General features: G+C 35.4%; 1 protein-coding gene across 17 annotated transcripts in view; it reads right to left on the reverse strand.

The window, feature by feature from the left end:
* Positions 1-24870, reverse strand: part of RAPGEF2 (Rap guanine nucleotide exchange factor 2) — a 241963-nt gene that overhangs the window by 67070 nt on the left and 150023 nt on the right. For 3 of the 17 annotated variants that reach the window (XM_047717791.1, XM_047717790.1, XM_047717789.1), the window contains exon 1: positions 23026-23100. The exons of the other annotated variants lie outside the window; for them this stretch is intronic. In XM_047717791.1, the coding sequence (XP_047573747.1) occupies positions 23026-23085 (60 nt within the window). In that variant the 5' untranslated portion in view covers positions 23086-23100. Of the gene's footprint in view, positions 1-23025; positions 23101-24870 lie in introns of those variants that run through there. 17 annotated transcript variants of the gene reach the window in all.

Here is a 24870-nt window from a genome sequence, read left to right on the forward strand (position 1 = left end):
AGGTAGAAGGTTAGTGAAAGCCCTGAGAAGACCAGAGGGAATTAGTACAGAGAGATATTCTATGCTGAAATCATGTAGGAAAGCTATGGTAATGATTTTGGATTTTATCCTGAGTGAAATGGGAAGCCACTGGAGGGTTTTGAGCACTCAATGTATGCATCATGAATTTAAAACATTTCCCTAAAGTGTTTAATGTGAATATATATTATTTTTTGTGAATATATATAACTTTTAATAAATATTTATGAGTAATTCCACATGACTTAAACAGAAAAAGATGTTTATTACAGCTTATATCAAGGCCGTCAGCAAACAAGAGCATCGTAGTTTTCTTGATGGATACACCACAGGTTGTGTGACTCAACTGTAAAGCTGTGTCCATTCTAAGTTATCGTTCATGGGTACAATGGCTATATAACTTAATTTACTGAAAATCCCACCCCATTTATGTGAGACACACATGCACACAACAGAGGAAATGACTTTGATTTTAATCGACACCTCAGAGCCTACCTCTCTAATGGTTCATGTCTAGATTTCATTCAAACACTACACCACAACTGCTACTTCTCCAGAGATGAGTATTACAACTTAGCTAGACAATAATCTTTAAATCAAAAAATAATTACATGATATCCCTCTTAAGTTACTAACAAAAATAGTAGGTATTAATTTTATGTGTCTAGTGTATCACTTTTTCCTTTTACTTCAAAGATAAAGATATTCATTTCAGCATTTATTTCCAAGGACTTCAGTGCTAAGACATTTAATTTAATGTTTTATTGTCAAAGGCTTTATGTGTCAACCTGGAACACCAGATAATTTCACTGCTTTAGCTCTGTCTGGAGGGCACTGTGGGAGAACTGACTGAACATTTGCAGTGCATTACTCATTGCCCAGGGTCAGCAGAAACACATACTGCATAAATTGCAAGAAGTCGAACAGATTTTTCTTTTTCCTTTATCTTTCCTTTTTTTTTTTTTTTTTTTTGTTTTGTTTGGACTAGTAAGCCTTAGACACCATATCATCAAATGAATAGTTTGAATTACTAAGACACAGTCAAACACACATTACCTCATAAGGAGACTCCTTCCTAATACCCTCACTTCTGTCAATGCTCCAGCATTTTTCATGACCTTCTCAGTCATCTGCAAAGATTTATTTACATAATCAATTGAGCGACTCTCTTAGAAAGCACATTCTTCCTAAATTAACATTTAGTACTCTATCAGTCCATTAAGGTTTTACTTTCCTCAAACTTCAACTACTTTCTCTGAACTTTTCTGTTAAGTGTGTATGTGGATGCGTATTAATTTATTACCCCAAGTTTAAATCAGGAAAATAGAATAGCATTAATCAAGATGCATTTAGGGAATCTTATGACTTGTTTAATATAATCTGTAATGTCAGTGCACGTGTGTATGCGTGTACACGCACACAAACAAGCACTTAATAATTTGAACATGTCTTTAGATAGAAACAGTTTAAATTTCATAACCTGGAAGTTACATAGCCTACACCTTCAGCAAAAGCAAGAAGTTATAAAATGAGCCACGCTTGCAGTGACAACACTGTGCCAGGGGATTTACAAATACTATCCCAGTTCCCTCTGATGTTCCCGCACCACCAGTGTCCTCCCCTGCTGCTGCTTTCAAGTCTTTCTGCCCCCCACCACCCCTTCAATCTCTTCTCCATGTTGCAGCCAGGGTAAACTTTTAAAAGATGACAGAAAAATACACACCTAATCTTGTCATTCCCCTGCCACAAATCTTTTAGTGGCCTCTTCACCCTTAGGGAAGTGTTTATACTCCTAACCACTGCACCCACTGGCTTCTGCTCCTGATCTTTTCACACACCTCTTTCCCCCGCACTCTGTACTCCATCTCTGAAGCTCTTCAGGGTTACTGGAAAGTCAGACTCTGTAACTGTCTCTGGGTCTTCACTGTTCTCTCCTCCTAGAAGAACGGTCACCACCCCCAAGGCTGGCTAATTATCTGAACTCTCCTCATGGAGGTGAGAAGGTCCTGTAAGATGCTCCTGTGACACCGAGAACCGAGAATGTCGCCTGGGACAGAACTTAACCACACTTTACAATAGTTGCTGATTTAACTCTCTAGGTGAGTCCAAAAGGGAATATGTCTGCCTTTTTCATTCCTCTTTCCCTTGCTTTGGAGTGCCTAAGCTATTGTCGGCACTTAATACTTGCACAAACCACCGATCTATTAACCCTAGTTTAGAGCTGAAGACGCTGCGGCTGAGAGACACTGAACAAGGACTCTCTCTCGCCAATGTTCTCTCCCTTCCCAATTCCACAGTCACCCCTTGCTACCAGCAATTATATGTAGGATCACCAGAATAAAATGAAAAGATGAGGAATATAAGAGGGATGGAATTATACTAAACCTAGGCCAATAGTAACTATAGTTAACCATTATATTTAGTTTGGATTTCCTAGAAGTCGGGACAAAAGCCTCTGGGCTAAAAAATTTTTGAATTTCTATCTGTACAGATTCCAAAAAAGGAGACTGGCAGATGAAGAGTGTTGGAATTCTACTTCAGAATTGTAAGGTTAATTCATCTACTTAATTATTTAACAAGTATTTACTGACTTGCTTCAGTGAACCAGGCACTGCTACACGGGAGGGAGCTAGTTATATGGCAATGACTGGGACTGGCAAAGTCCCTGGTCCCTAGAATTTACATTTCTAGAGGCAGGAGGGGATTGATGGTGGAAAAGCAAGAAAAGTAACAATAAACAAAACGACTTTAGTTATCAGCAAGTACCATAAAAACAATACTAAAAATGTAGGGTGATGTAATGCACAGTGGTGGTTGGGAACAGGGAGGCTATCTTATCTATTTTATTTTCAGGGAGGTTATTTTACTTTACTTTAATTTTAAAGATTTTTATTTATTTACTTCAAAGACAGAGAGATCACAAGTAGGCAGAGCAGCAGGCAGAAAGGGGGAAGCAGGCTCCCTCCTGAGCTGAGAGCCCAATGCAGGGCTCTATCCCAGCACCCTGAGATCATGACCTGAGCCGAAGGCAGAGGCTTAACCCACTCAGCCACTAAGCGGCCCCCCAGGGGGGTTATTTTAGATCAGGCAACCTGGAAAGGTGGCTCTGAGAAAATCATGTTTGAGATGATGGATGAATAAACACAAAGGATCTAGCCAAACAAGGTGGGGGAGAGCTTTACAGGTGGAGGGGATCTCAAGGGCAAAGACCTTAAGGTGGGAAGAACCTAGGAATGTTCAAGAAACAGAAGCCCAAGGTGACTGGGTGGGAGAAAATGAGAATGCTTGAGGGGGAAAGTGGTATAAATGAAGTCAGAAAAGCAGGGAACTATTCCTGCTAAAAAGTAGGCTTTTTTAAGGGCAATGGGAAGACACTGGACTTTTTAAATAAGCAATTGACAAGATCAGTTACGCTTCATAAGATAATTCTAGTAGGGGTGTTGGGGAGGGAGAATGGATTCTAAGAGGTTGGAATGGAAGTAGAAAGACAAGTTAGGACAGAGTGAGGCATGCCATCTAGGTTACTGCAAAAAAAAAAAAAAAAAAAGGCCTTTTAGAACCTAACCTGTGATACTTACAGGGGTCTCTGTAATCAACTGTTTAACTTCTTCAGAAGATAAAAATTCGATCTAAAGTACCATAAAGGCAATTAGTTATACGGCACAAATTGCTACAATACTTTAATAATTAGTTTTGACCTCCTGATCAGTATTAATGTGCCTAAAAGATTTCCAGGGAACAAGGGGTCAAAGTACAAAAATATTCAAGTTATTTCAGTAATAATTTACTACATATCTTAATAAAATGAATACTTATTTTGACAAAGCACCTAACCAGAGAGTAGTATTAGGAGGTCATAGTTTATAATATGAATTATAGAAAGAATACATAGCTAGTCCAAGCTGTCTGGGTGACTCAAGAAAATCATTTAAATTCCCTTGCAACTCAATTTCCTCACCAGTGTAGAGCAGACATAACAAGGTCTGTCTTGCCCACCTCACAAGAAAGCTATGAGAATGAATGGAGGATAAATATAAAAGAATTCTAGTAATACAAAGCATTATACAAATGCAAAGTTGTGTATGAAAGTACACTGACAGACCTGGAGGATTTTTAGGGGTTCATTTAACATAATCTCATTTCACAGTTGTAGGAACTGATGTCCGAGAAGGTGAATTAGCATGGCACTGCTAACAGCAGAATCCTGTTCTTACTTTTATGTAAAAGAAAAAAATTAATTTGAATATTTTCCAAAATCTCTATAATATAAATCTTAGCATTAATTTTTTTAAACAAGTATTCTGAAGAACACAAGAATACTGAAAGGGAACAGTAACCTGGAATTCATTATTAATGATGTATGATGTTTATACAAATCAAAAATAAAGTAGGATTAATTTTAATCTCAATGCCAAATTATGGGCAAATATTTACGGACACAAATTATGTGTCTTAGAACAATGATTGTTCTCGTTTTGACGTTATATTGAAGACCTTCAAAGACTGTTTAATGTTTAATGCATATTAATATTGTTTCTAAATAGTAGGTCTCAAACTTCCTATTATCTACAATTCCTAAATAGCTTATACCAGATTTTTTTTTGCTGCTTAGGTGAATACTTATTTCCATAATTCTTGTAAATGTTAACTGCATGACTTACTGTAACAAAATTCTGATAGTTAACAATGTTAATCCTAATTTATCATTAGAATTGCTACTATAAATATTGCGGGGGGTGGTGGTGCATGCTGGCTCCAACTTTACACCCTACTCAGTTTCATCTAAGTTTATCTAGCCATAAGGGGGAAAAAAATCTTCCCAAGATGAAACAATTATCCACTGATTCTGAACTTACATTTGTCTTTACCTGAATTTTTGTACTTTTTATCAATTCATCTCTTATACAATCAATAAATACTTATAAAATAGCTGAGATCTGAGAGTCAAGCATCTGGCCACATTAAGATCACGGGAAATGGAATTCAGGCAAAAGAAACAACTAGAGGAAAGAGTCCATGGCTTGGTCTGTTAAATGAACAAAAGGAGGATCATGGCAGTTGAAGTGGAGTGGATTCAGAAAGTTGAACAAGATGAGGGAAGAGCGAGCCTCAGCTGCTTCATACACAGCTCTGTAGGGAGCATAGAGTTTGTTCCAGGTGCAATAGGGACTTACTAAAGAGTTTTAAAAGAAATGACACGACTAGTCATATTTTACAAGATAAAGCAGGCTCTGTGAAATGGCAAGATTTGAAATAAAGGGAACAGTGGGAGTCAACTGGAATAGTCCAAGCGAGATAATGGTAGCCTGGATCCAGATGATAATGGAAATGGAGAGAAAAAAACATGAATTCATGATTAAAAGGGCAGAATACACAGGATTTGATGAAGAATAACGAGTTTTGGGCAACGTGAAGGACCAAAGATAATTTGTAACTTTAGGGCTTCTGTATCTTAATGGATGGTAATGTCAAAGATGACGAGCTGAGGAAAACTAGAGAACCACAGGTATCTATGGCCTACTTGATTAGGTAGTTGGTTGGGTTTATTTCTTGGTGGTGGTTGGGAGAACACTCAGGAGTTATATTTTGATCACATCAAATATGAGTTGACAACATCTACAGTGATGTATCTAGTGGTTAATTGAATATATGGTCTTGGATTTTATTATAATCAACCAGTGGATGTCTGGTTTAGGGAGCAAATTTTGTAAGACTTTTCACCTGCTCATTAGGCATTAACATGTTAATACACATAAAAATAATAAATAATGATCAAGATGATTATGATGATGAGGAAGAGAATATTTTGATTCATACTGTAATGGGATAAAGATTCTTGAAATCAACAAACAGATGGGGTAATGAGATACGAGGTCCCATTTTCTTTCCCTTCTGTTCTAAGGCATTAATATAAAAGTGTTAGATACACACTAGCAAAAAATTTAAAAAGTAGCCCTGCAGGAATGTAAAATAGGAATTCACTTATAAAGTAAAGTTAGCTTAAACATCTAGAATTTTGCTCACAGAATCTTTTAAAGAACTTACAAAATACCTAGTACCTCCTCCAAATGTATACACCTAATAAAAATTCAGTTGAACTAAATGTTTATCATTTGACTTAATGTGACTTTGTAAATAAAGTCTGTTCTTTAAATGCTTTCAGGATTAACAAACCTCCTGAGACAGAAATCTCCTTTCTTTTACAACTTAAGAGAACTCACTTAAAGGTCAGAATCAAGAAAAACTAAATAGTAACCAAGACACCAATAATAAAACACATCAAGCAAATCAGATATGATCTCTGATTTTTTTGTGTATCCTCTTCCCTTGAAAGCCATGGTCTGACATGTTATTCTCTGATGCTTATAAACTAGAGATCTTCATTTTGAAACAGATAGATGCATATCGTCATATATGACCAAACAAGACCTATTCTGATGTATTCTACCAACTGCGGAAAACTGGGGAATAAGAAATGAAAAATAAAGAGGTGGAAAATAATCTAAGGTCAATGCAGAGAGAGTAAATTAAGACATCTTTATTCCAAAGTGAATAACTAACTTAAGTGATGAAAGGAGGGGAAAAGTGATAAATACACAATTGTCAAGAATTCTATATATTCCACTTCATTATGCTTCAAATCTGTGAGATATTCTGAAGTGAATGGAACAACAACAGAAGATTTAATCACCTTTAATTCAGGAAAAGGGGGGTGGGGTATTAATGTGAATAAATACCCGACAAGTCAGATACTACATATGACAAGAATACTGCTTTGCTTATCTCAGAGCAAATGCCCCGCTCTGTGTGTACGTGTGGGTGTATGTGGTGAAGGAGTGGGAGTGGGGGAGCAAGGATTAACAACATCCTTAATATTTCCAACCTAAATCCTGCCCAGGGTGGTTAGTTACCAGGTACCTTAAAAAAATTCTTGAAGTTTCAATTTCACAAGTCCTAAGGTTCCTCAGCATTATTTGTGTAAGAAGCTTATTATGTAAGTATCTCCCTTTAAGTCAGTGAGTGGTGGGACAAGAAAACACTTGCCTTACCTGAGAGCATGTTTAGTTGATACAGTAGTATATTATTGTGTTAGAAGGTGGCAGGTACCTTTCTTGGTTGATTTGAGGGAAACAACTCTGAAAGAACAATGGCTTTTCTGGCAGAAGTGCTAAGGGCTTTAGGAGAAGGATCCAATAAAGCCACATTTAGGAGCTGTTATACTATACCACTTTTCAGTAAAGAAACTTTGGCCTAAAGTTGTTCACTTTTCTTAAATTGAAATGTGGATGATTTCATGTGGATGAGAAACAGCCTAACATAAAATATGTTGCACTTAGCATATAAGAATTTCAGTGTTAACACCTTTTTTGGCACAGATTGTCAATTTTTGTTGCACGTAAATTTGGGGAGGGGGGGAGAATGAACTCATGACTTAAAAATCTGGCAACTGCTTGAATTTCACTGTAAAGAAGCATCATTAAGAAGCTAGGAATGTGAGTCACTTAATATCAGGCTTCAGCTAAATTCTTAAGTGGTTACATAACACCACTAATTTTTAAGATCAAGAAAGATTTTTTTTTTAATGTCAGGCTTTAGGATTTCCTTTTTCTGTTTTTCATACTACAAAAATGTCATGTCTGACCCTACTACCTATATTACTTACTGCTTTTTTTTTTTTTTTTTTTTTTTTTAAAGAATGAAACCTGTTCACATCTTCAGACAGATGTCCATTATTATTAACCTGGCTCTCCAAGATCGTATCTTTCTTCAGGCTTGGAAACTCATCTATGATAAAGCTTCATGTTTACAAAATAAGGTAAAACATGAGAAATTCCACTGCAATAGTTAAAATAGCACTAAAATCCTGGTTAGTTCACATATTATCAAATAATTGAAATAAAAATTAAAAACCATACTTTAAATCCTAGAAGCTTCACACCATGCAGATAACATGTTTGAATGAATAACAAAAGTTTTCACTCAAGTTTTGACATTTTGACATGAAGTAAATATAAATTTTAAATTCTGGAAAATGAATAAAGAGAACATATTTGAAAATTAATTTTAAAAATCATTTGAACTTCTATATACTTTCTCAAAATTAGCTGTAGTAAAATTAGAAAAACAAATATATAAGTTCTATGTTTATTATTAATCAAAGGCTTTTGTGAGAACAAGGATCACACACAACTAATATTAATTTGCTTAAGCTGTAAGAGCTTCTTTTCCCAGAATTCTAAAAAAGACGAAAAGAACCAGACAAAAGAAAATATTATCGTAACTTAATATATATAACACTGTGTTTAGAGCAACAAGAAAGCAAATAACCATGTCCCTCTTACATGCTCAGCATTAAATTATCTTTCACAAAGCAAAGGGCTTTTTTTTTTTTTTTAACCGAAAAGCAATATGTACAGTTAAGAGGTATAGAACTCCCACATTCCGGCCTTTAAATTTTTCTTCTTATAAGAAAGCAGAATTTATGAGCCCCATAATGACTATTTTAAATACCCTGAATCACATCACAATAGAAAAACACTGTAGCATAATATATAATGCCATATTTAAATATGACCCAAAATTCCATGCTTCTATAATCTATATTAAGTTGTGAGCAAAATAAAGGCATTTCTACCTTGATCGTTTCTCTAAGTAAAGGTTAACCGGAAAGGCCAACCTTAGGAAGAAATAGAATACATACCATGATATAGTCTCTTTCGTTAGAAAAGGCAAGAAGAACAGATTTAAATTAAGACTTGGTGTATAAAAGCTGAAAGCATAGAATTTGTATCCACATAATGAACTGATGTCTCCTCTAAAGACGTCAGATTGCTGTTCAGCTAAACTATCTAAAAATACCTCCTTGCAAACACACACACACACACACACACACACGAAATGACTACAAAGACAGGTCTTACTAAGCAGCTCTACTTGCACAAAATCACTTAATAAGTGGGGAAAATTTTTAAAGTACTTAGGGAAAATTTAACGGGAATTTTTCATAGCAGCTATGATCTTTTATGAGCTATTTTGAAAACCAGTTCCAATATGTAAAACGTAGTTAATGAGGGATCTTCAAGCAAATCATAATTGATCTAAGATGTCCAACAGAAACTCATGTTCTATGAACTTAAAACGAGATGAAGAAAGATAAAATCAACATCACTGTCAACATTCTATTTAAAAACCAAGAAAAGGGAAATTTTCTGGCTGGGAAAGTGGGAATCAAATTCATGGATGCCACTGTATGCCAGGCCCTGTGCCACATACGTAATCCCCACAACCAACCTATGAAGTAGGCATCGATAACAGCTTTACGGACCAGGAAAAACGGTTCAGACATTTAACGAATCTGCTTAAAGCCACACAGCTACTAAGAAAAGGTAGGGTTCCAATCCACAGACAAATGATTCTGGAGTATTATAATCTAACATCAATACCTGACATTCACACAGACTGTAGAGTCTGCAGATTCTGAAAACATTAACTTTTTGTATTTTTCTTATTTAAACCTCAAGTTTTTCATCAGTAACACAGGGAGATTCTCAGTTCAGTCTTAGTATTATTTTGGTAATTAAAGAAAATAATATGTGTAAAATAACTATATGTTAGTAAAGTAATAACATTAGTAAATAATTATATTATTTATAATATAAATATTAATAATTATATTATAAAATATTACTAGTATTAGTAAAATAATTTAACTATTACAGTAATTATTAATAATCTTCAAAACAAGGTTGAGAGGAAGACTGGCATTATTATCATGATCTCCACTTTGAACCGAGAAACAGAAATTTCAAGGAGTTAAATGACTTACCCAACAGCTGAGCAGCTAGTAAGCATCAGAACAAGGACTCAAAGTGAAGTCCTGGTACACAAAGTATTTTATTGTTCAACTATACAAAAACGTACTTGGAATAGTTCCTTCCTATTATTATGGGGAAAGGTTCACAGGTGAAATAGGTGTTTTCCTTTAAATATCCCTATTAGGTACTTGAAAACGATATGCAATGACCACGGTTAGTGAATGAGTTTTGCTACACTAGGACATTTCAGCATGCATCCTGTTTGCTCTCAGGTTCAGGGTAACACTTCAAAGCCACCCATTAAGTTTATTATAAACCAACTGAAGGGAATATCTTCTTCCATAGCATCTGTGGATAGCACTTAGAGGAAGGAACAAAACAGAGAAAAGAAGTAATGCATATCCTGTGGCTAACAGAGCCAGTACTTGCTACAACATCTTGAGGGATGGTCTCTAATCCTGCCTACCACAATGCCCCGCCCACCACCCTACTTTGCAGAGCATGGAGACTGACCCTAGGGCCATTACCACTGCAAGAAAAGTCTTTTTTTTTCCCCCCAAAGATTTTATTTATTTATTTGAAGAGAGAGAGCGAGCACAAGTAGGCAGAGAGGCAGGCAGAGGGAGAGGGGGAAGCAGACTCCCTGCTGAGGTGCTTCATCCCAGGACCCTGAGACCATGACCTGAGGCTTACTTAACCTACTGAGCCACCCAGGTGCCCCAAGTAAAGTCTTCTTAATGCAAGGGAGTCCATAATCATCGGATCTCAGATCACTGTTGTGGCTAGGTTAAAGCAGATTTTAACACAGCTTACTAAAAGGTGTATTACATCTCGCAGTCCCAAGTATATGGGTTATAGGGATGGAGGTTAAGGAAATGCCAAAATTGTGACGAAGATGGACCTAACTATGATTTACTTATCTGTATTTTAAATGGCTAAGAAAATGTTGCTAAATCTGTGTGACTGAAAAAACTCTCTCATTGGCTAAATGCTAAAATTAGCTCCTTATAAATTACTTATCTCACTAGAAAGAAATTAAGAGGGCAATCATATCACCCAAATAACAAGTAAAAAAAAAAAAAATCAGCATTCTTTTCTATATTCAAGTATAAAAATAGGGTAATGTGAAAGACCTCTGAAGAACCATACAGATGGGAATCTCAGATATATGTGGGGACACAGAAAAGGTTGAATTAACAACAAAAAAAAACTTTCATGGAAAGAGAGTAATTCTTCAATACGAAATTATACTCTTGTAATTCTAGGCACACTTAAAGAGGAAGAAAATGTATTTCTTTTATTTCCTTCAAGATCAAGGTAAATTTACTCTATATTTTATGGTAGGGCTGGTAATTACTACATCACACATATGAAATCCCTTTGAAACTTGCTAAAGAAAATCCTAATGTTGGGGGAGAAATATAACTGTTTTCAAACTTTCTGATGAGAATTATAATCCACAAAATACATAGAAAACAAGGAATTGGACGATCCTTGCAACGATGTACTGGAAGCCAAGTTTAGTATAGTGCTCTCATGCAGCTTCCAAAAATAATCTGCATGTGCACAGGGGTGTTTGTGTTTGCGTGCACATGCATGTACACACGCATGTACAAGAAAAGACTTCCACTGGCTCCACCATGTATTAGCTGTATCACTTTGGAAAAGTTACTTAACCTCTCTATGCCTTGATTTCTTTGTGTATAAAAGGAGGACAATATACTTATATGGTTGTAAGGATTAAATGAGATAATATATGAACAGAATTTTGAACATTGCCTAGAACATAGGAAGCCTTCAATTTAAACTAATGGCATTATTACTATTACATTTTTACTCTAATACTAAATTAATGAACAAAAGATTGCTTGCCGAATATGAGTATAGAACTGCAGAGGAAGAAAAGTGAATCAATGTAAGGACATGTCATCTAAGCAAATAGAAAACCTAACACAGTCTCATGACACATTTAATTTTCCTTACCTCCTGGACAATGGAGGATAAATAGCCACCTTTAAAAACATAGGAACGTCTTATTATGGGCCATGCATTACTCTAAGCACTTTATAGCTTTTACCTTGTTTAATCTTCACACAACCATATCATCTCCATTTTGCAAATGGAGTCCACATAATAGGGAAGCTAAATAAATTAGCGAGGATCACATACCTAGTAAGTAGTGAAGGCAGAATATAAGTCTGAGTTCCTGGCCCTAGAGCCCTCCTCTGGCCACTAGGCTAAAGTTCCTCCTTATGCATTCTCTCTGTGTAACTTTCTTCACAAAGGTTACAACTGGTCAGTCTCCCTTTCACTGCTAAGTTCTAAGAGCTCCTGTAGATCCCAAGGGTAGTTTTTAAAAATATATTTCAGCATTCAGTTCCCTTTAGGTAGAAAAGAGAGCTTCATATCAATTATAATACTATAGTCTAGAAACCAATATGGGAGCAGGGCATCTTCAGCTTCATTTCATCTTAGGCTTCTACTTCTTCTATTAGATGACTCTGATCTGCTGCTTACAACCTCCAAAATCTGTCTGCTGAAATGCCCTTATTTCTTACATCTGCTCATATCCACCAGGTGGGCTCCAGCTGCCCTCTGCTCATTCCCCCAGTAGGCCCCATACATAACACTAATGCACATGTCAGCAGGTGTCTCTCCTGCTATTCTTCTGTGATCAACTCTGAGATAGAAGCCAAGTCTTATTCACAAATAACAAAGACCAAATACAAAATACATTTTTCAGAAACCAGTGATTTTCTGTATCTAGTTCCACAACTATATGTATACTATTATAATATACAAATGTTATTAAACAAAATTATACCAGGTAGTATACTAATATTTTATCTCACTGATTCTAAGATACACAATTTCTCTTTATTTCAACATCTTTGAAATTGGGATCCATCTTAAAATCAATGAAAAGAAAATACTGGTTATTTAAAGCAAGGTGAATCAATCAATGGTGTCTTAGATTTGACGAGAAATTACATTTTCATTAAAATACGAAGTTTTAAAGAAAATAATGTCAGGGAATTCTTGATCCATCCTGCCCGCTCACCTAATAATTAGAAGAAATGATTTTTCAACTATGTCCAGACAGATAGAAATGGTTTGACTACTAGCTACACTCAAGAAAGACTTAAAACAAAGCCCATACTTCAGAAACCTAACTCATGAATGTCACAATCCCAACTGGTACCCTGGCCAAATCACATTTTTCACTATATTCTACCATTAATGGCTTTCTAATTAATAACCGAATCCACAATATTAGGCCAAAACTCTTTGACCTGTCATTCAGAAGGCTCTACAGTCTGAGTCCTCTCTCATCAACGTGTGCACCTCCCACTGCCCCTCCACCTCAGCCAAGCTGATCTACACTCACTGTTCCTTGACTGTGCATGAACACTTCATTCATTGCTTTAGCTCATTCTGTTTGCCTTGCAAACATGCCTCCCAAATCCTTTTTTCTTCACATCTTGCTTATCTCTTGCCCTTATTTGTGGCACAATTCAAGTCTTATTTCCTTCCTTGCAGACTACTCAAATTATACGTGACATTCTTGCTTGTGCACTCCTATGTATTTTTTTGTCAATACTGCTCACCCAAGCATTTAAATATATGCAACTAGATGCAAAATCTTCAAACCATATTTTTTAATCTCTTTTACAGAAATTTGGATAAAACCCACAAGAAAACACTCAATGTTTTCTTATTTTTGACATTTTATTCAGTTAATACTGAAAACATTTCTATTATTTGAGAAATACAATCTATATTTTATTCTTCTATTCAAAGACAGAGTTTAAGTGGTCTTGCTCTTTGAAAAAAACCAAGAGACATTTAAGTTATCCATATCTCTTTTTCTAGAGCAAAAGTAATTTTTCATTTAATATCACTACTATCAACTTTTGCGATATTTGTTCTTTAACACACAGGCTTTAAATCTTATTCATACAAAGTTGTTAATTTTTTTCAGGGGGACAATAAGCAAACATAATAATGAAGGGTAAAGAAATCTGGGAATATGCCCAACTAAAAGAAACACAAAAGGTTTCAGCAGTAAGACATGATACACAGTAGAAAGGGAAAAGGACAGAAATGCCTTCACAGGTGTTTATATATTTTCTTCAGCTAAGCCATTTGAAAGCTTTTCTTTTTTTCTTTTGACATTTTAATATTGACTTCCAGTATCTTAAAATTTTCCATAAACTTCAAGAAAGGCACAATGATATGAATACAATAAGCTTTATTAAAATCACATTATGCATTTTTTCTATTCCATATTTGGGATGGAGTCCTAACACTAATTAAGGAAGCTCTAAGTAAATAACTTTTTCTTCAAAATGTAAAATACTATATATAATACATATTCTAATACATATCTATATATAATACATATTCTATTACATATCAATATATAATATATGATAAACTTTGAAACTATAAAGTAGACAAAGCAGTTTAGGATAGAAGATTCATACTAGTTATAGTGTGTCTCTTAAATCAGTTGTCCTTAAATATATTTTCTACATATATTTTGGGGGGAAGGAAAATCTAGCACAAATGCTATTACCAGATTTTTTTTACTCTGGTATAATACAAATACGTCTGTAATAAGATATGTATTAAAATGTACATTGAAAACTAATGATGTATGGTATGGTAACATAACATAATAAATGAAAATGTTACCAATGGTTTTATCTGATTAGTAAAACTATGATTCTTTTTCTGTCCTTGTCTTCACCTGCTTTCTCTTCAATGAACATGTAAGTTATGTATTTTTAAAATTATAAATGATGCACCAAACTGATAATGCAGACAAAACACAGATTAGGGGCGCCTGGGTGGCTCAGTGGGTTAAAGCCTCTGCCTTCAGATCAGGTCATGATCCCAGGGTCCTGGGATCGAGCCCCGCATCAGGCTCTCTGCTCGGTGGGGAGCCTGCTTCCCCCTCTCTCTCTCTGCCTGCCTCTCTGCCTACTTGTGATCTCTTGTCTGTCAAATAGATAATAAAATCTTAAAAAAAAAAAAAACCACTAGACTGCTACCTGAATAACCGTAACACAAAGCAAACAAGCACTGAAAATTAGTTTACCTATTCAGAGGTATCCCTTCTAAAATAATTTTAAATTATTTTTATATTTAGGTAAAAGTTATCTCTAGAACAGTATAATTTTGACATTTGATTGTCTTTACAAGTGAAATTAATTCAAACAAGAAACAGGAAAACTAATACATTAATATAATACAAATATAACATAAATGCCCATTTTTAATTGCCACTTAATACAAATCAAAGTATATTTTTAAGAAAACAAGAAAGTATGAGATTAATTATCCATAAAGAAGTTAATTTCAGGGCGCCTGGGTGGCTCAGTGGGTTAAGCCGCTGCCTTCAGCTCAGGTCATGATCTCAGGATCCTGGGATCGAGTCCCACATCGGGCTCTCTGCTCAGCAGGGAGCCTGCTTCCCTCTCTCTCTCTCTGCCTGCCTCTCTGTCTACTTGTGATCTCTCTCTGTCAAATAAACAAATAAAATCTTTAAAAAAAAAAAAAAAAGAAGTTAATTTCAGCCTTCACATCTCAATCATTGGAAACCGAGGCTGTAAGCTGTACTCCTCACTCAACTTCTGCCAACCTCCCCTGGCTTCCCCTTGCCCAGCCACTAAAGGTCCAGTGAATCCTTCTAAATCCTTACTGATAACTCCAAGCAATCTTCTCTTTCACTAATAGTAAAAGTGCTATGCACTTCTCAGTTCCATAAAACCCAGAAAGACTACATGTCACAATATACTCATTTATCTCCAAATTTTTCCTGATTACTGAGAGGAAAAAAAAGAGTGCTTTCATTTATTTGAAATAGTTCAGAGAGTAGAAATATCTAGTTGAACCCATTCTGTTTCTCTAGGAGAACAGAGGCCATCAAGATTACAGTTCTAGACCTTTTCTTACAGCCAAAATGTTTGTCTTCATTTATTATGAAAGGGATCAAGTTGTGTACAGGCACTTAAACTTAGTGAAAAGTTGACCTACTGGAAATAATTCATTATAAGGTGCTCCCACCATAATCTGTGTTTTTAAGTTCTCTAATTAAAATTAGTTTTTACCAAAAAAATAAGCCATACAGAATGTTAAATTCTAGCCTTTTCTATATACCTAATTAGAAATGAGATTATGGGTTAATTACTTTTAATTACTATACACAAACAACTACACATGCCTTAAATACATTCATTTTATATATATATGTATACATATATGTGTGTGTATATATATATAAATAATGCATGGATATGTATTTCATTTTATAATCATTCCAAGTCAATATATAAACCAATCATCCATTTCTCTAGAATTCATAAAAAAAGAATGTGTATTTTAGTCTGAAAGGTGTTTTCAGACTATCACTTTATTAATCAACAAATGTAAGGTTAATCCATAACTAAGACATCTCTGAGAAGAGCCTGTATAATGAACATGCAGTGTGATCTGGTGTACTGATACGGAATGAAGAGATTCAAAGTGCATGGGCAATATTTATATAGTGATTTAACATACTAAAGAAGCATTGATAACTGGTTGACTGATAAGTTATGCAGATATGACAGACATCATAGACTGTACAAGTAAGATCCATCATTATATATTATATACATACACTAAATATATATGAGTAAAAGATAGAATACAATGTAACTAACATAAAAGGCCTATGCTACCGGTTCAGTCAAAAAGAAGAAATGACAAAGGTTGACAACTGACTAGTTCTAGGTGGCAAGGGTGTTTCTCTACTAACAAAAAAGGCAAGGACAGGGACCAAGAGCTTAAAAGGACTACCTGTATGGTACACAACACTTCTGTGAGTGTATTCTGTTACATCATGTCTCTATGTGCTTTACAGTATAAATGTATGTTTATGTTTTCTTATATGCTTTTTTATATGGTTCTTATCTGTGTTCCCAAAAAAGGTGCACAATTATTTAAATAGTCCTGTGTAACTCCTACGTCAGTACTAATAGCACTGGCATTTTAATACTGTAAATGGAAATAATCACGAGCGTATATCAGGTCTTCAAAAATAAATTTCATTTCTTAATGATCAAGAAAAATAAGGAGGTCAGAGAGAGCAAAGATCTTAGAACAAGGAAATTAACAGGGACCTGAAAGACACATACACAAACTTTCCTTTAAAACACTCACAAACACAGACACACACAGGTGTACTTCTACATACATCCACTCGTGTTCTTTTGTTTTTAGAATTTTTTTAAAAAGTTCATAACCAAACCATAATCCAAATAAAATATGTTGATAATGATAAAATGGTCATCTGATCTAAACAGGTGAAGTTTTTCGAAGTTTACAAAAGACTGCCAAAGACGTGATGGTAGTACTAAGGTATTCTTTTTCTTTTTACTAAGTACATAAAGTACCTCATTAGGGATTTAAATTAAGTAAAATTAAATAAAAATAATTTTTACGTGACTGTTATTAAACATAGCAAAATGAAGAAAACTGCACAATTACTCTGGAGGGATTCTTAAACAGATTACCTGAATAAAATATTTAAGAGTTCTGTCAGACCTAAAATCAAGGAAATGGATACTGCAGGGATATTTATAGCTACATGACCAAATTTACAAGGCATTTATTTTGGTGCAAATTAAGTATAAGTACTTCAAACATATAAAATATGATACTTTAAATGAGAAGGAAAAACTGTGATTAGTGATCTTACTATGGTTAAACAGTTAAAGGAGAAGAAATAATTGAGCTTCTAATGATGCATTTTAAATATTCTTTTTCAAGTTGATTATTGTCTTTTCATTAATCTTAATTGAATTTTTATACAGTCTATTTTTAAATGCACCATTATTAAATTATTAAACAATATTTAAAAGCAAGGATGGGAAGTATGGTTCTTCTCTTGACTAAAAGTAAGGATTTTTCTTTAATATAGCCCACAAGAGACAGCTTTTTCCCATCTCACACATATAAGTAGTGCATGCAATACACTGCAAGTTTCTAAAATAGATTTCTTCACTTCTAACAGGGTAAAAAGATCTATTATTTGTTGCTAGGGTTTCTTGGCCCAAATCCAAGGCAAGATGACCTTGTCCTTGAATAAAACAATAGGATATTGCTTCCTCTCAGGCCTCTTTGCTAGCTAGCACAGTGAAAAACCTCCCCAAGAGATGAGTTTATTTCATCTCAGGAACTATATCTGTCATAACAGATGAAAAAAAAAAAGGATCAGATGAAGAAAAGGTGGAGTTTTAACCCAAAAGATGCATAACCTAACATGTATAATTAATCTCAGTGTTATTTTCTACATCGCTAAGGAAAACGTATCAATCAAATTATATTAAAGAGACTCTACTCAGTGATTTCAGACAAGGTCAAATTGTCATGGTAAGAGAAAAAGCAATTTCTTAAAAATCAACTTTTCTTAAATCTATTTTGGTTAAAGATAGAGGGGTTGCTTTGGGAGGGTGGAGATAAAGAAGAGGTAACACTCCTTTGCTGGATCTTCAAACTATAGTCATTATTTGTCAGGTATCCTAATATCTTCCTCTCCATCACCTGTATTGGCCTACTTTCTAATATAATCCATTCCAACGATGACAGTCTCCTTGATTTTCCTAAACTTCTGATTCCTCAGATGCTTCTACATCTTCCTGTCTCAAACCCTCACATGTTATTCTTCCTTCTCTATGCTGTACTTTCAACAGTTGGCAATTTTGAATTGCAACTATATCCTTATTACAAGGAAGGCAAAGAATTCATTCAAGATATGATCTCTCATCTAACTGTAGATAAACCAATTTACAAGCACTGGTTAGAAGAATAAATAAAATTAAGCATTACATATCAGTGCCACTAAATCATTATTCAGAAAAAGCAGAGATGAATAATAAGAGAATAGGAGCAAGTAAAAGTCAAGCAAAGGCCATTCAATGCTGAGGAACAGGAAAAGAGAATGAATCTGAAGGGTCTGTGATCAGATCATCTTATCCTAAATAAAAAAGTCATAATTGGGGGAAAAGTACATTCACAGGGAAGAGAAGGTAGATTATAGAGGACCTTAGTGACCACAGAAATTCAGACATACGGTTATGCTACATTATACCCTTCTTGGTTAGGGCTAATGAAATAATGAAATTTATATTTATGGCTACAAACAAACCATGACCAGTATGGACTTCAGAGAGGTGATCACGAATTCAGGTTGGGTTCCACGATAGATGTGATTTCACTGAAGTATAGACAGGGTAGAAGAAACACCAAGACTCAGTGCTTCTAAAGGAGCACAAGTGGCCAAGGTCAGGCTATCACAAGTTACAAAGGGAACAGCGGAAGTTGAGGCATGAAGATTATGTTTAAAGAGTTAAGCAGCAAAAATAAAAAGGTATGTTTGTGATATGGCCAAACACAGAAAAACAGAAAGAAGAAGGAACTGAGCTAAATGGCATCTATTCCCGACTATCCCAACTTAGGTTTCAAGATGACATCAAAATTTCACATAGCAATAAGCAGCTTTATAAAACTACTTTTATGAAAGTTTTATACAATGATTTTGATCATGATATTGTTGCTTTTTTCTACTGACAGTTCTTGGAATGTCACAAACACCAGGAAGAAAAGTAAGCATTTTTTTCAAGTTACGTATTTCACTGTTTAATACCAGCTCTCATAATTATGCAGTCTATACACCTAATGTACTCTAAATTTGGCTACATAAGGAGAAGTAGTACAGGTCTGTGGTTAAACTAGTCCTGTGAAACCAGACAAACCTGGCTTCCAATGACGGCTCCACCACTTACTAGACATTGGAAAAATTTATTTTTATCCTGCTAAGCCTCAGTTTCATTATCTCTAAAAAGGTGACGATACCTCTGTCTTTAGAGGGTTGCTGTAATAATTTAGTCAGATAATACACAGTGCCTGTCATACAATAAGTGCTCGATAAATAACAGGTATTGTGATTTATTCCATACATTTAAGTAAAGCATTCTCTTACGTACACCACTATTTAAAATTATTATCCAATCATGACTGAGGTTTCATCTACTGCATGTACAGCTCACTACCTATACCAGTAATTTCTAGAAAAAATGCACAACTGGAAAAGGGGTCATCGGTTTCACAGTATCAAGCTGATTCATTTTAAGTAAATCATTTAAAAATCTGCAAAGATTCAAAGTCATCCTATAGTGCGGAATTTTTAAAAGAATGCTCAAGGAAAACCCTTCCCATTAGATAACTTGAGGCACACTAAAAAACAGTTGGTAAACAGAGTAGTGACACCTCTAATGCCATCCTAAGGCTTTCCCCAACCTACTGAGCTTATAAAACATTTTCATGAAATATTTATTCACAGTCTGTATAACTGGTGCCCAACGGTAGTCATTTGGAAAGTACAGTTTTACGATACGTTTTTAAAATGTATTTTATTCTCAAAATTCACAAAACCAGAAGAGTCCTCTGAAGACTAACTGAAAGTACTAGATGACTATAAGAACACAGCCCAGTGCCAGGTACATTTTTGGTGACGCACAGGTATCCATCTCAGTGTTATCAACTGACTATCTAGAACTGGGATGGGGAATGGGGATGGGGATGAAATTTACTAGTTTAGAGGGTTAAATGAGACTTCATCAATCCAAAAATACAATTAAATGAGAAATTCAACAGTGTTATTGTGTACCTACTATGTGCCAGCAACTGAGTTATACACTGAGTTAGCCAGAAATTTTTTAAAAAGTCCATAAGATCTAAAAAATCCTGACAAAGCAGAATAAGTGAATTTATCACTGGTGCTGAATCACAGCTCTTTTAAAAGCACCCAATTTAACATTTTTTGCTTTTTAGTTTCTCACTATCTTCTACTGTCAAAGAAGTGAAACCACTTAAAAAGCCACAAAAGTCTCTGCCTTCCGCTCAGGTCATGATCTCAGGGTCCTGGGATCGAGCCCTGCATCAGGCTCTCTGCTCAGTGGTAGCCTGCTTCCCCCTACCCTCTGCCAGTCTCTCTGCCTACTTGTGATTTCTCTGTCAAATAAATAAAAATCTTTAAAAAAAAAAAGGCAGCAAAAACAGAAGTATTTGTGAATTTACTAAATTTTATTCACTTAAAATTAGCTCTGACATTATTCTCATAAGCCTCATAGGTCAAAAGTGGGTTATTCTCTTATTTTTGTTCAACAGTTCAAATGAGTCACCTGTTACGTGAGAGTCAGAGTAATTATTCTCCTAGTCAACTCCTTATAAATCATTAAAATCCTAAAGGTCAGCTCACCACACAGCAAAGTCTAGATAACCAGAAAACGCATCAACGAGTACAGCGCAAGATCTTGACACCATAGGCTACCAGCTCTGCCGCACATGATGCTCTACGATGGCCAATTCTAGTAATCCAACTTGTAAAAGTATCATGGGAAATACCAACTCACACATTTTTTAGAAATTGCTTGATTCAAGGCTATTTTATGGCTGCAGTTGTTTTTGTCATAGTTATACCCTAAATTTCAGTAAAATATATACATAAAGCACCTGTCAGGAAACAAACATGCTTACAGAACAGTATACCAGGTGCTGTAGGTTACATTTTATTTGGTGTTATCTGTCCCAAGTGCTCTTGTCACAAATCTAGTAATACTCTACCCCGCCCCACCACCACCACCAGTAAATAATTTTAACAATTTTCTTTGTTCACTAAAATTATATTATTAATTTAAATACCCCCTCCCTCCATTTGGAGAAAGGTTACATGAAAAAGGGAGACAAGGACCCTGTAGTTTAAACTTTCCTTCAAAGGTTCCTCAAGTAGTCTTAAGTAATATTCTCACCTTTACCTGGAGAAACCATGAAAACAGAGGAGCTTAATTTCAAAGGCCCTGTTAAAAAAAATCAAACTACAATAGAACTTTTCTATAACAACCTATTTATTAGTGAAATAAGTATAAGGCTGGCCTTTTCCTAGATCTGACCCAAAGAGATTTAATTAGTGATGAACCATTAGGATCTCATTATGAAGAGGCTGGGCTCTAAGCACAGCATCATAACGTGTTTCCACCACAGATACTGCCCTAAGAACATCCTGTGGTTCACTGGAAAAGCGGGATAGTACCTTAACAGTTACTTAATCTACGAAAATCTCTTGGATTTAATTTATATTTTTGTTCATCATTATGAATAAACTATACACATAAACCTAAGCATATAAATACTCCAAATTCATGGCCTCCTCTCTATAAATTTTCAAAGCCTTAGCGATCTATCTCCATTTTCGCATTTTAACATCTTATCCTTTTTAGAATATAGAAGATAATTCCTATACCCTAATAGAATACTTGTTTATGCTATGGTGTAAAAATAGGCAATTCAAAAATACTTAGACTACTATATAAGCTGCCTAGATTCCTATGTTTTGATTTGGGGAATTTAAAAAATAGATATATAAAAATATGAATTCATGTGATGGCAGAAAACTTCCAACATTGTGACATAAAAGTAGCACTGTGAGAACTCCCATTCCTGAAACAGGAGGCGAAGACTTGGTGTTAACCATAGAAAAGTGTTTCCCACAAACAAGAGTAAGCTGCCTGTGGGATTTCAGCATGACAAACGCATAGCTGACTCATGGGATCAATTATAAAGAACAATTCTTGTGGCATTAAAAAAAATTATCCTCTGTTTTTATCACCTATTAATGCACGTTAAGAAGTCAGATGAGTCCCACTGACCAAACGTTTTATTACCAAATCAATATCCAGAGCTCTCCTTCCCTCAAACCTACATGCGAATTCCTTACAACAGATGCCTGCTCCCAATAACCCTTTTCATGATTGCCCATTAAATTCAACCATAAAAAAATTTTTTTTTTAAAAACTATTTGAGTATTAAGTTAAAACTGAATTGTCGAGTTCTCATTTCTGGTGATAGAAATTGGCTGTCCAATATTTTGCCTTAAATGAATTGTTGGTCTTGTTAAAATTTTTAAATAAAAATTACAACAAAACAGGAAGCACAAGCCAGTCGTAACTTACCCTCCCCTCCTCCAAGCAACTATTACACCCTCTAAAAAACCTGTTTTCCCTGAACAGAAGCAGCAATAATTCCCATTTTAAAGCAATTCTCTCTGACGTGCTGTTGAAGCACAAGCAGCATTTGCGATACTTACTGAATGTTTCTCCTGCTGGCCCATAACTCCATGGTTAGCTGGGATTGCTAGTGGTTTCATAATGAAGAAACATATGCTGAACTGAATTTACACATCATGTACCAATCTCTCATGGATGGCAAGTCACCCTCTACAGCATTAAATTAAAAGAAAAAAGAAAAAGGAAAAAAAAAAAAAGAAGAAGGAGGAGGAAACCAAGCTGCAGCTTAAAGTGTCACTACTGGTGAGCTTAAAAAACCCCTCACACTTGTAGACCAGAAAAGGAATCCGAACAACGGTGTTCGTCTCCATTTTTATAACACTGAAACTCTAACCATCTGAGGCTAGGATAAGACTGAGGAAACCTTATACAGCTCTCAGTCTTCCGAGAGAACAAGATCATTTCTGAGATTGAAGAGCAAGAGCCAAAAGAAAAGAAGGGAAAAAAAAAGCTAAAATGGCTGACTGCACACAGACTCCCCTCAAAAAGGCTTAATACAGAATTATATTAGTCAGGGTGGTATAAGAACCAGTCTGTAGCATTCAGCCGAGCATTGTTAATACTCTTGTTTCATTTGCAATCACACATACAGACCCCTCCAACCAAGAAAAAAAAAAGAAAAAGAGGAAAAGAAAGAAAGAAAAAAATCAGGGCAGAGCATGTGAATCGGGACCTCCTCCCTAGCTGCTAATGATGCTGACAGAGTGGTGACCAGTGATCTCTGTCCCACTCCACTAACCAAGTTTGCACAATTAATCTTAGCAGCATGACACTGATGGACATTTAATTTAATGATGTCTGTCCCTCACACTCAACACAAGCATGACTGCTAGCAAGAGAGTCACTAACAGAGACACAGCACATGCACACACACAATCTCGAGAATCATGAGTCTGAATGCAATACACCAATATAATTACATTATTGTGCTTACTTTGGAGGACCATGGCTGCAGGCAGTTGGCATAGCAACGCACAAGGAAAGCCATTTCCTGGGTAGAGAGAAAGCTTCCTTTTCTAAATAAAAAATTCCTCTTAGGAAACAAACGGCATTGCTGCTTCCTGCAGAAAGCAAGACACTGGAGTCTGTCTCTTAACCTGCAAGGCTCACACTCAATGCAGTTCCAGTGATGTAAGTGGATTTCTCTCTCACCCTCCCTCTCTCTACATACACTGAAATATTCAGCTCAAATGGTACACACATTCCTTAAGACTCGCCCCCTCCTCTACTTAACCATTTCACTCATTAAGGTAGCGATGGACAATTCAGATAAAGTAACAAGCTCTTGCCTGGATTATATCAGCAGCTGTAGGTTAAGCAAGTCTCAGAGGGATGGAATCCATTGATTGCTGACTCCAAATAATATCACTGAAGACAGGGTGGGAAAACGGAGCAAGGACTTACTTGAACAGCTTTGAACTAAAATATGATTTTCACCAGTCTGAAGATAAGAGAGTGAATGTGACCTCTTCCCCACCCTCAAACATTACTGTGCTACAGGAAGTAAGTATCTATCAAAAATTTCCAAAATGCACATTTAACAAGCTTTATATAAATTTAGAAGATGTGATTTTCACAAACACACACACACACACACACACGCACACACAGCACATTGCAAATAATAACAAAATAAACACACTCACAATTTTTTAAAAAATTCAAACTTTTAGAGGTAAAGTTTAAATTTAATGAGGATATGTTATTTTACCATTAACTCTTAATTTCATCTGGGTTAGCAGGTTATTTGAAAGACAGCATTACAGCTGACAAAGAATAAGGACATTTTAACTCTGAAGTGCTGGTCAATTTCTCATAAGCAAATCTGTCTATAAATGGAATGCATAGTAGAAAATGGAAATGGA

Source organism: Lutra lutra, chromosome 2 (assembly GCF_902655055.1).
Source record: "Lutra lutra chromosome 2, mLutLut1.2, whole genome shotgun sequence".
In the NCBI taxonomy this organism is placed as follows: domain Eukaryota; kingdom Metazoa; phylum Chordata; class Mammalia; order Carnivora; family Mustelidae; genus Lutra; species Lutra lutra.